A 16,972-nucleotide genomic window follows, 5' to 3' on the forward strand; every position below is an offset into this window, starting at 1 on the left:
GAGTCATCCGTATGCTGGTCGCCCCTGTCGCACACCTGTGTCTCCGGGATCTTCTGAGCTGCACACTCGGGGTCCACCTGCCTGCCCCACGTCTCCCAGCCTGTCCAGCTGAACCCCTGACCACTCTCTCCTCCTGCTCTTCCGGTCTTTTCCATCAATGACAGCAACTCCATTTTTCCAGGCACAGGCTAGAAACCTTAGACATCTTCGATTCCTCTCTTTCCCTTGCATCCTCTACCCAGGCTACTAGCAAATCTTCAGGCTCCATGTTCAAAGTGTCTGGACACTTCCCACCACCCCCCTGCTCCCAGCCCAGCCCAGGCTGCCGCTATCTACCTGGATCCTGACTACCCTCTCTCACCAAAGTGATCCCTTTAAAACCTAGGTTCCTTTCAAGCCACTCCTCAGCTCAAGTCCCCTGCCCCATGCCTCTTCCTCTCCCCTGTCCACCCACAGGTCTTTTGTCCTCCCTCAACACACTGGGCCAGCTCCCCCAGGGCCTTAACTCTGCCTGGAGTGTGCTTCCCCACACCTGGAGGACTGTCCTCCAGTCCTCGCTCAAGTGTCACCCTCTAGCGAGGCCTTTGCTGGTCCCTCCCTGCTGATTCCCCCCCACTAGACTCCTAAGAGGAAGGATTTTTTATCTGTTGTGTTCGCCGACGTATCATCGGCCTCAAATCTGGCACAAAGTAGTTGCTCATCGAATGTTTGAAGGAATGAATGAGGCTACTTTTCTTGAATGGAAGTGAAGTGTCTCCAGGGGAAGGGGAGGCTTGGAGTCAAAGTGCAAGCTCCTCGGAGCACAGAGCAATCTTGCAACGACCAGTCGCCTCCAGTTTTCACCCGCTCTTTTATCCGCTCATCCGTGACTGAGAAGTTCGGGTGCCCGTGACCATGGCCCTGCCTTTGAGTCTTACCTAGATGCCCAGTCTCACTGCCCGGGCTCTGGACCCCGGCAGGTGCTGAGCTCCCTGATTCTGAGGCGAGTTTGTTAAGACAGGGACCTTTCCCGGCTCACTGCTCTGTGCTGGGCACGCTGAAAACTTAAGGCCCAGAAACTGGATCAGAGAATGGCAGCACGCAGAGGTGATCAACAGCGAGTCCCCTCTGTATGGGCATCCCGTGAACACAGTGGCTCTGTTTCCAACTTGACCGTTTCCACTCTGGGGCCTTTGTGAAGTTTGTCCACTTATAGAAAAGAGAAGCTTCACAGAGGAGTGACGTGAAGACCCCTGGGGTTTGCATTTCACAGCTTTTTGAAGGGACCAAGTGGGCACGCAATACCCCCCAGGACACCTGAGCTCCTCTGTCTCCTGGGTTGAGGCAGCAGCTGTCTTACGGGGCAAGGCCATGCCACCTTAAGGGCTGGCCTTCCTGCCTGCCCAACAGTTCCAGGCCTGGCGCCCCAGGCCCAGCCTGTCCCGTGTACTCAGGGCTCGTGCCCCCAATGTCCCCAGCGTGCCCCTGAGTCTTGCAGAGTGAGCCGCAGTGTTCACGTGTGAACGGAAGGCCACTGTGCCCCCCAGGGAGCCTGCCAGGATGTCTGCCTCACTGGAGCCCCTGAGTTCCAGTGAAAAGATGCGCAACATGACAGCCAGCGAATGCTTCCAGTCTCGGAGCACCGTCCTGCAGGGGCAGCCGTTCGGGGGGATCCCCACGGTGCTGTTCCTCAACGTCATCTTGTGGGTGGTGAGTAACGGGCGCACGGGGGGGTATCCGCTGGGATGGGCTGTTGAACTGAGGATACAGAGGGGGCCCCAGTTGTCCAGATGGGTGCTAGCCAGCGAGGCAGACCACCCGAATGTCATCCTACTTGGGGTGGATCAGGGGAGACCGCAGGGGGGAATGTGGCAGAGTTAGTGCCAGTGCATCGTTGTCCAGCGTCCACCTGGTGCCACTCTGGGCTGTGCTTCTCTTTCCCGGTGCAGAGGTCTTTACCCTGGCCCTCAGCACACTGCCAACTTCAGTTGGTACAACCAATTCTTAGTGCCCACTCCATTTCAGGAAGCTGCAACCAATTCTTAGTGCCCACTCCATTTCAGGAAGCCGCAGGGTTGATAGGACTCCGTTCCTGACAGAATTCACCATCTGGTAGGGGAGCGTCCTGGGGACTTTGGGGACCAGGTCTCCCCTTAGGAGTGCAGGGGGCTGCCCAGGGAAGGGTCCCATGAACTCTTCTACCCCATGTCGCTTATCCTGGCCTGTAGCTCGTCCTTTTGGTTTATTCCTTCCTCCGGAAAGCTGCGTGGGACTACGGGCGCCTGGCTCTGCTGATCCACAATGACAGGTGAGCAGGGCCAGGATCAAGATGGTGAGCTCCTTGCTCCCTTGGGAGGGAATTGCTGCGGAAGCCAAGATGCTGCTCTGCCCCGGGCTGGAGCTGCAGCAGGTGTCTACGCAGCAGGTGGTCCTGCTCTGCCCCTCCCTGCCAGAAGGGGACTTGGAGGGCGGCCGTCTCTGGGCACGAGGTCACATTTCCCCCTGGTCTTAGGCTTTCCGAGTCGGGTGGCTAACTCCCAGGGTGATGCTGTCAGTACCCAGAACTTCGTGTCCAGCTACAGGGGTGAAGCATGCCCGCTACTGGGCAGGAGTGGCCAGCAGCCCACAGCCCAGGGAGAGGAGAGGAAGTGGAATAGATGTCTAAGGCCTTGTTTCTCCTTCTCCGTGTCCCTGTCACCCTCTCTGGCTGCAGCCTGACCTCGCTGATCTACGGGGAGCAGAGTGAGAAGTCCTCTCCCTCAGAGATTTCCTTGGAGATGGAGCGCAGGGACAAGGTGAGTGCTGGCAGCCACTGGGGCACAAGGGATCCTGGCTCCGGGCAGGTAGCGTGCGCAGGAACGGGTGGGACTGAGCAGAGGCCTGCAGCCAGCCAGACTCCACTGCTGCTGGCAGTGTGACCTTGGCCAATTCTTCAGCGTCCCAGACTCATCGGAAAGGTGGAGGTAGGAACCCTACCCACCTCCCGGGGTGCCAGGAGGTCTCAGCTGATTATAATATCTTATACTTTTAAAATAAATTTCTCTCCTTTTCTCAAAACCTCCCACCCTTCTCCCTGCCCTTCTCCCCAGCCCCAAGGACTCACCTCCCATTTCACATAGAAGATTCTAGCAGTCAGACAGAGGTTCCCCCAGTCCCACCTGCCCCATGGGGTCCAAGTTCTGCTTCCTTTCCTGCCTGTGGAAGCCAGTCCCCGCCTGAACCTGTCCGTTCGTTCAGCCAGGCGCCAGGGAGACCCGCGATGCGCCAGCCCCTGGCCTGGGAATGGGGAGCCGGCAGTGACCGCCACAGACCACGTCCCGCCTCTGGCACTGTCTTCCAGGCTGCAGACACACCCGGCCAGACGCACGTGGGGTGGGAATGGGGGGCCACTGAGATGCCCCGGCAGGATTGGCAGCCATGGGAGGGAGCTGCACTGTAGCTGGCAGCCAGGGAGGGTCTTGGGCAGAAGGCGACATTGAGTGGAGACCCGAGTCAGTGGGAGGGAGCCGAGAATTTCTGTGCCCTTCACAGCCGCAGAGGCCTGTCTCCCGCAGCTGGCCACCTCGCCACCACCCGCAGCCCCTCCCATGGGCACTGACCCCCTGGCTCCACCTGAGCCCCAAGGCTCTCAGTGGTCCTCTGTCACTAAACCCAGTGGCCTTTCCTGTCTCACGCACGTCAGAAAAGCCAGGCCCTGCAGGCGCCTTCCTCCTCCGGGTGCTTCTGTGACGTCATGCCGTGGGGGCTTCCTCCCCCTCGGTCTCCTTTGCAGGCTCCTCCTCCACACCCCGAGACCCCCGGCTGATCCCAGACCTCCTCCCCTCTCCCCTCCCGAGCAATGGCCCTCGCTCCAGCCTCCTTGGCCATCGCCACACTGAGGCCTCTCAATTCTGTCTCCAGCAAGTCCTGTCTCCCTGGGGCCTTGGAAGTGGCTCCGCCTGGATACTGTAAAGGCTTGGAACACAGTATGCCCCAGACATTCCCCAAGATGCCTCCACCCCGGTTCCTTGAGACCCTCCCCTCTGTCCTCCTCTCCCACTGTTGCCCAGTCCCCTGCGCATGGCCCGCTTGCCACCCTGTTCTGTTGCGTCTACCTTCCAGCTGTTTCCCTCCATCCCTCCACCGGCCCCACCCGCTGGTCTCGTTGGGCGGCCAGAGCAGCTCAATAATCCCTGTAGGTTCCTGCATCCCCTACTCCATCCATGTTCCACCTGCATCCAGAGACATCCCCACAAACGGGGACACAGATTGCCCGGTGTGACCCTTCAATGTCTTCCCGATGTTCTCGCAGTAAACTGCAGGAGCCTAGTCCTGGCCTGGTGGTCAGGTCCTTTCCCCGCTGCCCAGCCTGTCTCTCCTCTCAACTCCCTACCCCCAGCCACCTTGGTCACCTCGTAGACCTCTGGAGAGCCGCCTCCTTCCGCGCTCTTTTCTCCCCTTCCCCAGTGGCCCTTCTCGGTCACCACATCCTTGGTTTAGAGCTCAGCCCAGGCAGCAAATCCCCAGGGAGCCCTGACCACCCACCTGAGTCCGGACCTTTTGATAAATACACATAGAAAATGCAAACTTCCTTGAACTTCGGTCACCCTGTCTAGCATGACGGGCACCTGTGCCAGTAGTCCGACTTCTGACCCCCGCAGTGAGAGCAGGCACGAGCTGGGCTTTGCTTACCGCCATGCCCTGAATCCACTCCCGCCAGGGGCATGATTCACCTCAGATACGGGGTTGTTGCCCACCAAGCAGCGCGGCAGAACCCCGTTCCTGCCCTCACGCCCCTCAAGAGACCAGGCCCTCTCCTTGCCAGGATCTGCCCCATTCAACGTGTGAAGCCTCAGATGAGTTGTTGCATTTCCTGGAGGCCTCAAGGTCAAGTGAGGACATTAACACCTGCCTTCCAAGGTGGGCCTCAGGTTCACCTTTACACCCACCATGGTGGCTTGCTTTTTTCTTATCACAGTGACCAAAAGATTTTTTTTATTTTAAAACAACTCTAAGAAGATAAATCATGTTGGCAGGGTAGAAATCAATTAGACCAGGCGAGAGAGTGGAGCTGTCCAGCTTTCTGAGTGGGGGAAGGCACGTGTGTGCACACGTGTTTGTGTGCATGTGTGTGTGCGCGTGTGAACATACTGGAGAGACAGGTGTGCCCACCCAGGCCCCCGCTCTCTCGTGCCTCCTCATGGGCACATCGGGCCTCTTCTGTGCACACCCTCTGCCTTTTCACGGGTGATCTGTCCTGTGTGTATTACGGTTCGCATCCCTGCCGGTGTGTTGGATGCAGCTGGGCACCTGCTGTGGAGGGGGTGGAACACCCTTTCCTTCCCCTGGAAGGTGTGTTCTCAACTGCGTGTGCAGCGAGGCACAGTCCTGTCCCCCCAGGGCAGGCAGTGGACAGGACTCTCCTGGGGGAGGGGTGCCTGGACCTCTCAGCCCACATCTCACCTAGCAGTCACCCCCTCCCTGGGGACATTCGCCATCACTGCTGCTGCTGCTGCTGTGCCCCCTTCGTTACTCTGACTCACACCAGGGTGTCTGTCCTTATCCGGGCTCCCCAGAACATGGCTGGGGAAATGGTGTCCCCACAGTGGACCCCTCCTGATTGGCCAGTCAGCCTGACACAGGGAAAGGACTTGGAGTTGGCCTTATGTGAAGGAGCAGAGGACTTTCTTCTGTTCCTATTTCTTTTGTCTGCCCTGAATGCTTCCTCTTGGGAAAATCCCCTTCTCCAGCCTCCAGAAGACTATCAATCAAGTGGGCCTGCCTGGCCACCTGAATGGGCCCATGAGGGGCTGTAGGCTTATCTGAAGTTTGGCTGAGCCACTGGGATCCCGAAGGAAGCAGGCACCCTGGAGGGCCTTTTCCAGAAGGAAGCAAGGAAGGACAGACAGAAAGCTGCAGACGAACTCCTAAGAGGCCCTTCTCCCCTCAGTCCCAGGCCCTCCTTTCAAGCCCCACTCCCTGTGTCCAGGTGACAGGGGTGTCCACTTGCCTCTGGGGAGGCATTCCCCCCCGCAGTCACCGCTGATTCCACGGCGTCCCTCAGGCTCTTTCCCTGGAGGGAGGCCCCACTGGACCCAGCTGCGGCTGCCTGGGGACCAGGCCGACTGGCAGGGGCCTGGCTGTCTCACTGTTTCTCTCCTCTCCCCCCAGGGCTTCTGCTCCTGGTTCTTCAACAGCCTAACCATGAAGTAAGTGCCTGCGCTCGCTCGTGCTTGTGACAGCCTCACCTGGAGGAGGGAGGATGGAGCTGTGGAATCTCTCCTGCCCATTAGCAGACCCGGCGGGTGGGAGGCAGACCCCAGCCCACCGGCTCCTGCCTTACCCGATGCAGGCAGAGGCCACTTTCCCAGGTTACGACTGATGAATGGGCACACCGCATAGCACACTGCCCTTGTCACCTCGGCCACAGGCCTCAGGAAAGAAGTCGTCATTCCCAGGCGTCTAAAGGTTATGCCGGGAACCCCTGGCAGGAGAACAAGCCCTCTCTGCATGATGTTCGCCTGCCTTCTGTGCACACCCTGCCTCATTCTGCTCAAGAGGCAGCAAACACATGGAGAGCAGGGCGCACAGACTCCCTCTCTCTGCCCTCGAGACCTGTTTCCTCGATTCCCCAGCACCAGCCAGGCACATCAGCTGAGCGGTCCCTGATCAGAGCTCTTTTCCCTAGGAGCCTGGGCGTGCATGCACACGCGAGCACGTGCACTCACACTCAGGCGGGCATGCCTAGCACCCACATGCCCGTGTGCACACGGCTCCACCCACGTGTGCTCAGAGCCCTGCAGGATCCTGGCTCTACTATATCACCCATCTGTCCTGCCCCACCTGTCCTCTTCCAGGGTACTTCCTTGCCTGGTGACCTCTGCTTTAGGGCACTGTTTCTGGTGGCCACAGGCACTGGGCGCCTGAGCAGGCCTGTTATTTTGCTTCTCTGCAGAGGCTGGCGTGGTGGCTTCCTGCACGTGCCTCCATGCCCACCAGGCCAGTTGGCCCCTCACCGGCTTTGCTGAGCTTTGCTTTTCACAAGACACCAGTCCCGGAGCCACCAGGGCACCTCTGGTTCTCCAGACCTGAAAGGCCTGGGGCCTTCGGGGGGCACAGGGAACCCCAACGGGGCCTAGGACCAGTGGCCTCTGGTGTTTGACCCACAGCTCTGAGCTGGGCCTCCCATGACTTGGCCTCCAGCGTCCCTCCCTCATCCATCACAGTCCCAAGGAAGCAATGCCACTCCTTTGTGAGGGGGTCAAAAGTCAGCGCCTCTGCTTATGCCACATGTGGGTGAGTAGAGGGGAGACTTTTATATTGGCTCCTCTCCCTCTCTCTGTGGTTTTGCTTGGTTAATTTTTTAAATGTGCACAAGCCAACTTAAGTACATTTTCATTAAGAGGAACATGAAAGTCCACCTCCAGTCTTCCACAGAAGTAACCCTTCAAGAGTTTCATTTTACTTTTTACATGCATTTACTATTGTTTATTTTTAAAATAATTGATAATATGTATTAGTCCATTTCTGGTTACTGTAATGAAATGCTTAAGGCTAGATGATTTTGTAAAGAAAAGAGGGCTATTTTGCTTACTGGTCTGGAGGTCCCAGGGCATGGTGCCAGCATCAGCTTGGCTCTGGTGAGGACCTATGGCAAAGGGCACCTGCAAAAACAAGATCCCACCATACCTGCTGCACGGAAGGAAGCCAGAGAGCAAGTCAGGAGGCAGGTTTAGTCCCTTTTTCATTCTCTTTTTTAGTTCCTTTATCCTTCCTTTCTTTTACTTTTTAAATTTTATTATTTATGTATTTATTTAGTGGTGCTGAGAAGCCAACTCAGGGCCTCCTGTATGCTAATCACGTGCTCTACCACTGAGCCACACCCCTGCCTTAAACTCAGGGACAGGGCTGGCGGGTACCAGGGACTGAGCCCAGGGCCACTCAACTACTAAGCCACGTCCGCAGCCCTATTTTATATTTTATTTACAGACAGGGTCTCACTGAGTTGCTCAGCAGCTCGTTTTTGCTGTGGCTGCTTTGAATTCCAGATCCTCCAGCCTCAGCCTCCTGAGCCGCTGGGATGCTAGGCATGGAACACCACGCCTAGCTAAGTTCAGGCTTTTACAAGGACTCATTCTTGGAAGAACTAATTTCAGGGTCCCCCAGATGACCTAAGGGACCTCCCATTAGGTACCACCACTTAAAGGTCCCACCACCCACTGACATTGCCGCAATGGAGAACAAGCATCTGACACATGAGCCGGTAGGGGACAGATCTCATCCAAACCACAGCTTGCTCCCCTCAAGGCCTGCTAGGTTGCTGAGCTTAGCGAATTCATGAATGATAGGCTGGGCATGGTGGCAAATTGGCCAGTCCCCTGCATGGGTTAGAGAGAAGGAAAACTGGGGTGGATGCGTCCACTTAGCTCACCACATCCTTAGGTGTGGGAGAGAAGGAGCCCTGGATTGGCTTGGGGCTGACTTTCTGGATTTTTCCCCACCGCCCACTGACGTGTCAGTGTGTACTCACAAAACGAGAAGGTGTCCGTGTGTTGGGGGCGTGGGACACACAGAGAACATAATAGAACACCTCGTGGTAGGTTCTCTGTGCCTCTGCGGTGCGCATGAGTATAGAATACAAGGCTCAGGCCCCAGCTGTCGCACGTCTGCAGGTCAGCCGGGAGGCCAGTGCGTCCAGCTGTGTGTGTGCCCTCCCCCACTCCCACCCACCACAAGCTTCCACCAGAGAGGCCCCCCCACAGGGAGCACCTCTGTCCCATCGTGGCGGGCGGCAGGAAGTGGGGCATGGCACCCACCTCCTGGACCTGTGACAGTTAAAGCAGAGTTCCGGGCACAGACCCCATGCAGTCTGCCTGGAAAAAGGAAGGTTAACAGGACTCCTCCATAGTGGAGAGGCTGTCATTTGCTGTGTAAAGGGCATTTGGGGAAAAGAGGTTAAAACCTAACTGCGGGGCTCAGAAAGTGTAGCTTTGTGCTGGGTCTTGAATTTTGACCAGAGTGAGCAGAGGGCACATCAGAACTGAAGGACTCTGCCAGGCACAGCGGCACAGGCCTGTAACCCCAGCAGCTCAGGAGGCTAAGGCAGGAGGATCGCAGGTTCAAGGCCAGCATTAGCAACTTAGCAAGGCTGTAAGCAATCTAGTGAGACCATGACTCAAAATAAAATAAAAAGGGCTGGGGATGTGGCTCAGTGGTTAAGTACCCTTGGGCTCAACCCCTGGTACAAAAAAAAAAGGAAAAACTCTGAGCAAAGGATTGGGGCGAAGATGAGCAGGGAGTGTCTGTAAGTGGTAAATCTCTTGGTGGGCTACAGGAAGAGGCAGGGAGAAGATTGCACCAGAAGGATCAGCTGGGATTGTGACTGACATGCCAAGAAGCTTTGACTTTGGTCTAGTTGCAGTCGAGACCCAGTTACTGTTTTTGAGCAGGAAACCCAGAATGAGGTCTGTAGGCAGGAGTAAATTATAGTGGTACGAGAGTAAATTACTTTTGAAAAAGCCCAGAGTCAAGGTGAGCAGCTAAGGAGGCTAGTCCAGTGGTCCAGGAAGGATGTGAAGGTGACCCAGACTGGGGCAGTGACCAGTGAAACAGTGGGGGAGGGGACTGGTGGGAAGGAGATGGTATGGCCACAGGTGACTGGTGGAGAGAGAGGGAGAGAAACTGAGGTCTGATTCTGGTTGGTAACGCCATGATGCTGGAAGGAAATAGTCAGTGATGAGATGCCGCCAGAGCCAGCCTGTGAATGGACCAAAGAGCAGGGCAAAGGCTCAGAGCAGGGGCCTCAGACCTGGAAGACAGATGCTGCAGCTCAGGTGGTGGGAACAAATGGGTTGCTCAAGGAGGTGAGGTCAGCAAAGGCCAAGAGCGAGCCTGGGTGAGACAGGAGAAAGAAGGGCCTCCTGTCAACTTGGGATCACTGGAGCCCAGTGAGGACGAGGCTCAGGCAGGTGTGTCTGGCAGCCTCCAGTACTATGGAGCCTGAGTGGGATTAGGAAACCCAGTGAGGACATTGGCCTTGTGGACTGGGTCTCTGTTGGGAGGGCACTTGAGGACATCTCCAAGAAGAAGAGACAGAGAACAAAGCTCACCTTGTTCAAAAGGTGGGTGAGGAGGGAATCAAGATCCTGGTGGGAGCTAGAGGGGAAGCAGAGCGGGGAGTGGATGCTGGAGGAGTTGCTTGGTTTATTTTCAGAGGAACCAGTATGCACTTGAACCTGGTTGTAGTTAAAGGGGCAGATGTGTGCGCAGGCATGGAAAGAGAGGGATGGCAGAGATGATAAGGGCCATGGAGACAGCAAGTCTCCAGAGAGGAGAGAAAGGAAGAGATTGGAGCAGAGACAGAGAGTTAGCAAGGGCAAGAGGCCTGGCGGGTGGCACTTTAGAGAATGGTGGGAAGAGGGAAAGGGCCTAGTGGGGAGGGAGGACTTCCTGGCCCAGGGAAGGAGTTTTTGTGATCTCTGTGGGTCCAGCCCTCTGCTGTCCACCTGGAGGCTCCCTCAGACCTCCCGCTCCTCAGAATTTTCTGTCGAAAGACCAGATCTTGCATCCCGGGCCGCAGCAAGACCCCTGCTGTTCTCCCCGCCCAGCCTTCCCATGGTCCTCAGCCACCCCATTCCTGGGGTTTAATTCTCAAGTCCAGCAGAAGGAAGTGTTTTAGTTGCTCACAAATAAATAAAATAAAATAAAGCCAGGAGCGCTAAGTAACTCTAGCTTCATACAACCTCCATGTCTGACAGAGAGGCCAGGGTGGGGATCCAGGGTGCATCCAGCCATGGAGCGGGGCAGCCAGATGGTGCTGGGCATGAACCAGTGCTCTGTAACGGAGGCCCCTGTTGCCTTATGTAATACACATGGGAAAGGCTTATGATTAAATGCCAAGCCAAAGAGCAGTACATCAAATGCTGTAACTATAAGCAGTCTGTCTTGGGTTGCTGCGGACACAATACCACAATTAGAAAGGAAAGAGATTCACTTTTGCCTCCGGTTCTGGTCCAAGATCAAAGGGCAAGAGAGCACATCTGGTGATGTCCTCCTTGCTGGCAAGAATCCCAAGGCCACGCAGGGCATCATGTGCCAAGAGACAGGGAGCACGTGCGTGTGTGGGGGGGTGTGCGCGTGCGCACGCTGTGGTCTCTTTTCTTATAAAGCCACCAGGGTTCAACCGTGGGGCTCCACCTGATGACGTATTTAATATTTATCGCTTCCTACATGCCATACAGTACTCAGCTGCCGTCCTCTTACCGCCTCACAACGGGGAAGAGTTTGGGAGGGGACAAACCACATTCAAACCATTGCAGTCACCAAGTAAAACTAGCACAACAGGAAACCGAAGGAATTTAACCAAAATCCTTAATAGTCATTGCTTTGGGTTTGTTGAGATAGTAGGCAAATTATTTTCTTAATATTTTCCAAAGTTACCATAAGCACATGTTGCTTTTACATTTTTTAGTTGAAGCATAACACACACACACACACAAGTGCACAAACATTAAATATGCAGCTCACTTACCATGATGCAAACCTATGCCACCAGTACGGCCCTGATCCAGAATTAGAACACCCAGAAGCCCCCCTCCTGCTCCTTCCCACCCCCCATCTCCTCCCTTCTCTCTAAAGGTGGCTGGTATTCTGACTTCTAACTTTATAGTTCAGAGTTACCTATTTTTGAACCTAGTACATTGACTCATACAGTAGGTGTTGTAGTGTCTTTCAACATTGTGTTTGTGAGGTTCAGCTATGGGCGGTTCATTTTTAACAGTCTATAGTATGGCATTGTGTGTGTGTGTGTGTGTGTGTGTGTGTGTGAACAATTCTCGTGTCCATTTCGTCTTTGAGAGACATCAAAGATGTTTCCAGTTGGAGATGTCACACGTGCAATACATCTATGATATTCTTACACGTCTCTTGAGCACATGTCACATGTGGGTCTAAACCTAGGAGTGGAGTCGTGAGCTCACAGGTTGTGCATGTATTTGGTTTCTGTAGCTGAGGCCCGCTGTTCTGGGAGTGGCTGGACCAGAGGATACACCATGAGTAGAGGGTACTTACTCCCAGTGTCCCACACCCTCATCAATGCCAGGCATTGCTTAACTTTCTTGCTTTGGCCAGCCTGGCAGTGTGTGGAGTGTTATCTCATTGTGGCATTCATTTTAACTTAAGAAATTAAAATAAACAACTTTTTTAATAGGGTGCATCTCCCTGTATCAGTGTCTCTAATGCTTTGTCGGGGTCTCACCAGAGCAAGCGCTTAAGGTGTTAGAGAAGTGGTGGAAGGATAACGAGCTTGGACTCAGGAGCACTTCAGAGTCTTCAGTGTGCATCTGCAGCCTGGTCTCTCTCTGTGAAACCTAGTGACATGTGCTTAGGGACACCGGACACCTTGAGAAGGGCAATGTTTCTAAAGGGGGGGAAAAAAGAGTTCGGGAGTATGGCTCAGTGGTAGAGCCTGCCTCACATGCAGGCTTTGATCCCTAGCGTGGGAAAAAGAGAGGGAGGGAGAGAGGGAGAGACGGAGAGAAAGGAGGCAAGGAAAACAAAAACTCAGGAGGAGTGGGATGGCCACCTTCCTTGCCTTCCTCTGGTCGCTCACGTAGCTGTGACTCCTAAGGAGTGTCCTCATCTGTGTCTTTTCCAGGAACCAGGATCTGATTAGCAAGTGCGGGGATGACGCTCGCATCTACATCACGTTCCAGTACCACCTCATTGTCTTCGTGCTCATCCTCTGCCTCCCCTCCTTGGGTGTCATTCTGCCCATCAACTACACCGGAACTGTCCTGGGTAGGTGGGGCTCAGCGGGCCCTGGGGCCTGGGCCACTGGATCCAAGAGGCAGCCTGGCAGTCGGACTGAGACTGAGCCTGGGGAGGACGAAAAACCAGCTAGTGTCCAACAGCACCCAAAATGCCCAGGTGGCAACCAGCTGTCCCGCAATGCCTTGGGTTTCTACCTGTTTCTTGGCCAGATGTGGACCTTGGTTCTGTGCAGCACATAGGAAGGTCCATGCCTCCAAATCCTACTATGAGCATGAATAACTCAACTCCTGTCTTTCCAGGTTCTCCAGATTCTAAGAACTGCTGTGTGGGCAATGAGAGTAGAAGGCAGGATTTTTAGACACATTTTGCCAACTTGGGAGGTGTCTGAACCGGCAACCCAATATGTTTAGCCAGAAGGATTTACTGTGTTCAAAGGAGGCAGCACCCCCTTTTCTTTGGGTTTCTTGTGATTGTTGCCCATTTTGCTAATCTCATCATTTACTCATGGCTGGACAGCTGGTTCCTTTAACAAGCATTTATTTGGTTCCTTTAGATACCCTGCAAATATTTGATCTTAATTTATGGAAAAGAGTCCCAGTCAGCATTCTCTGGGAGGATGATGTTAGTGTTGGAAGCTGGGAACAAGTACTAGGCACTCAGTAGGAAAGTGGAATGTAACCCCTGGACATTCATCAGGGAACCTTGAATTCTGGCACCCTGCCTCCAGCAATTAAGGAGCTGGGCTGGAGGTGAGCAGCTTTCTTCTCTTTCAGACTGGAATAGCCACTTTGCACGGACCACCATTGTCAATGTCTCCACAGAGTAGGTACCTGATCTTCTTATCTCCCATTCTCCTGGCTGGGCACTGGAGGGGAGGGAAGGGTCTGTGTGTCAGTCCACAACAGGGCCACCATTGTACTGCCAGGAAAGGCTTGGTTCCCTGGAATCCAGATCCCAAATGGGATGCAGAAGTTGCTGTCTCTTGGTGGGACGGGGCTCTTGGTGCCTCAGCGTCTCTGTCTGTCCCAAGCGGAACTGTCCAAACTGGCCACTCATGAGGGCTGGAGAAAAGGGTTCTGTTTCCTTTAGTATGTCCGGCTCCCAAGAGGCAGATGCCCTCTCGGTTTCAGATGTGGTCTCCCTGACCACCCAGGGTTCAAGTCCACCCTCATCTGACCAAGCGCGTCGTGAACCTACCAGTCTCCCGCTGCAGTCCTTGGAGGGACTCAGATATCATGTGATGGTTGACACCTGCCTCTGCCATCACTGACCCTGGATCTGAGGCTGCAGCCCTCTGTCTCTGAGCTTCGGTCCTCCATGGCAGGTGGGGAGGGGTTGACCACCCACCTCACAGTTTAGGAACTGGTGGGTTTCAACGCCCACCAACCTGACTGGTGGCCAGATCAACCCGTATTGAGCCAAATGTGGCCCTGCTGGTCTTTGCTGAGGCCCACTAGGTGTCTTGGCCTGCCCTTCCACCCCAGAACTGCCGTATGCCATGGGGCAGGCTGGCTCAGCCCAAACTGGAATCAGCAGGATGGAGCGTGGCTTCCTCCCGCCTCCTGTCTCAGCAGCCCCTCCCTAAGTGCTGCCAACTGGAACAGAGCCACCCGCTTCTTCCCGGGCCAGTCACTCCGAGGTGCCCAGTCTTCCCTGTAAGAAGTGCATCTTCATAAAGCACCAAGAGCCTTCATCGTATGAAGGCTGGACTTGTGACTGAGAGCCGGAATGTGCCCTTAACCCTCTGCACACACTGAGCGGCCAGGCCTCTGGCTGGGCAGGGAGAGGCATTGACAGGCCAGGTGCTGGGGCAGGGACAGATGTCTGGAAGCAAGACAGCCTTTCTCTCCTTGAGCCACTCCACAGAGGTGGACCCTGCGTCTCACAGTAAGTCTGGTCAGATGCCATGGGACAGCGTCCTGTGAGCCACAGGCAGGAGTGGCCACTTGGCCTGAGTGCCATCAGTCCTCCTGCCTCAAGGGAGGTGAGAAAGTCCACCTGGCCCTTCTGCCCCTGCTCCCACATGTGGCCCCAGCTCCCTCCTCACTTGGCCTGCCGGGCAGCCAGGAGGTGAAGTGTTATGGGCTCAGCAGCTCTGGTTCCCCTCAAACACTGCCACGGCTTCCAGTGACCTTGGGAAGGTCACCTACCACTCTCGACATCGTTTCCCTATGGATAAAGTGAAGCTAATCACTGAACCACACTGCCAGGCTCTGGAGTCTCTTGAGAAAATGCACATACAGAACTTAGTCCCGACTGGATCTGACAAGTGCTAGCCCTTACTGCTGGAGTCAGGCCCCTGGCCACCACTGCCACCCCCTTCAGGGTGCCCGAGAATTGGGACTCCATGAAGGTGGTGGGAGGGAGTCTGGGAACACTCGTGGTGGTTGGGATCTGGGGACACTTGTGAGGGGATCTGGAGACACTATGGTGGGAGGGGGTCTGAGAGCACCATGGTGGTGGTGGTAGATCCAGGGACATTGTGGTTGGGGACACTGTGGTGTTGGTCTGGGAACACTGTGGGGGAGGGGTGTGGAGATACTCTGGTGAGGATTATCTGGGGACATTATGGGGGAGTCTGGGGACGGTGTGGTGGTAAGATCTGGGGACACTGTAGGGGGTGTCTGGGGATGCTTTGGGGGTTCCAGGGATATGGTATGGGGTGATGGGGGGACACTGGTGGTGTCTGGGGACCCTGGGGGGCTCTGGGGAGCCCACGGCACAGCTCCCACCACCCCTTCTCCTCCTGCAGGAGCAGGCTCCTGTGGCTGCACAGCCTCTTCGCGTTCATATACTTCCTCACCAACTTCCTCTTCATGACTCATCACTGCCTGGGGTTTGTGCCCAGGAAGAGCAAAAAGGTGAGCAGGTGATGAGCCCCCTCCCCACGGGCCCCTCACTGCCAGCCTGGGAGAGGCCCCGCTGGCCACCGCGTGGGAGCCGACCTCCTGAGCTGCCACGCCCCTCCTCCTAGCCTGCTCCCCAGCCCGCACGCCCCTCTCCCCCGCACAGCCCACTGGTTGCTGGGCCACGAAAACTCTTCACACTGGCTGCTAAGCAGCTTCTGCCCAGCTCCTCCCACCCTGGCCCTTCTGCCACCTGGCACCTCTCCAAGGCCCCAGGAACTCCCATCCACAAACTAAAGGGTAACAAACACTGCAACTCACAGGAGCCTCCATTCGAGGTGGTCAGTGTCCCCTGCTGTGCATTGCCACTGGGCCCAGGCCTTTCCTTCTCCTCTCTGAGGTCACGGACCCCTGGTCCTGCCCCTGGGGATCCCCACTCTCAGTTTGGCAGACACCCTACCTTCCAAGCAGACCCAGGACCATGACTTGAGTAACATCCATCTATCCGGGAAGTGACCTCCGGAAAGGCCAGTGGGGAGTGGGGGTGGGAGAGAAGTTAGCCAACAGGAGCCAGGATCGGGGAGCGGCTTGGCAGTGTGGGCGCTGGAGTGACACCCCTCTGGAGAACTCCAGGAGCTGCTGGAGAGCATGCATCCTAGAGTTTTCGCAGCCTGGAAGCGAGCCGTTTGGAGTACCTGCCCCACCCCCACTGCCACCCCACAACTCCCTGTCCACTGTTCGAGGGCTGCATTTGAGGACTTGAACTCTTTCTTCACTTCTTGACCTATGCATGATCCCAAGGCTAGGAGAGAGTGCTCAGGAGGACACACCGATGGCCATGGGTGGGCATCAGCAGTGCCGCCTGCCGGGACCAATGCCTGGCTCAAGCGTAGGGGTCTTCAGGTTGACCATGCTCTGCGGGGAAGGGAAGCCAGGAGGACGAACACCTTGCCTCCACCCTTAGCTTTTTAAGGGCTCAGCGGAGTGCAAGCCACTCTACCGAGGCCATCCACCCTAAAGGACTGATTCGTCTTAACTCCCCCCAGGTTGCAAATCCATACACCCTGAAAACTTACCCACGTGTTTCTGCCTGCCAGGCATGGAGGCTTGGCCAACCGTGACCAGTCTGGACTCAGCCAATTCAGCTTTTCTTATTGTCACCAGACACCTCTGCCAAGACTCCCATCTCTCAGTTAACCAGACTGTCATCTTGAAGGTGTTGACTCAAGGAAGCCATTTCCCACCCACAGAATAAAATAGGAAGTTCCCCAATCTCTTTCCAGTCTTGCTATGCTTGCTTTTCGTTACTGTCACCTGAGAGAATCAACTTAAAAAGAAGGAAGCTCACAGTTTAGCTCACAGTTTAATTTAGCTCCCAGTTTCAGAGGTCCATGGTC

The 16,972-nt window shown here is 55.6% G+C and overlaps 1 protein-coding gene across 2 annotated transcripts in view; it reads left to right on the forward strand.

Annotated features, from left to right (window-relative positions):
- The window catches only part of Tmem63c (transmembrane protein 63C), a 67,057-nt gene that overhangs the window by 29,670 nt on the left and 20,415 nt on the right, over window positions 1–16,972 (forward strand). For both annotated transcript variants that reach the window (XM_047535693.1, XM_047535685.1), the window contains exons 4-10: window positions 1,527–1,689; window positions 2,208–2,287; window positions 2,693–2,774; window positions 6,130–6,167; window positions 12,614–12,756; window positions 13,503–13,551; window positions 15,482–15,590. In XM_047535693.1, the coding sequence (XP_047391649.1) occupies window positions 1,540–1,689; window positions 2,208–2,287; window positions 2,693–2,774; window positions 6,130–6,167; window positions 12,614–12,756; window positions 13,503–13,551; window positions 15,482–15,590 (651 nt within the window). In that variant the 5' untranslated portion in view covers window positions 1,527–1,539. The remainder of the gene's footprint in view (window positions 1–1,526; window positions 1,690–2,207; window positions 2,288–2,692; window positions 2,775–6,129; window positions 6,168–12,613; window positions 12,757–13,502; window positions 13,552–15,481; window positions 15,591–16,972) is intronic.

The sequence above is a fragment of the Sciurus carolinensis genome, chromosome 2 (genome assembly GCF_902686445.1).
Source record: "Sciurus carolinensis chromosome 2, mSciCar1.2, whole genome shotgun sequence".
Classification (NCBI taxonomy): Eukaryota; Metazoa; Chordata; class Mammalia; order Rodentia; family Sciuridae; genus Sciurus; species Sciurus carolinensis.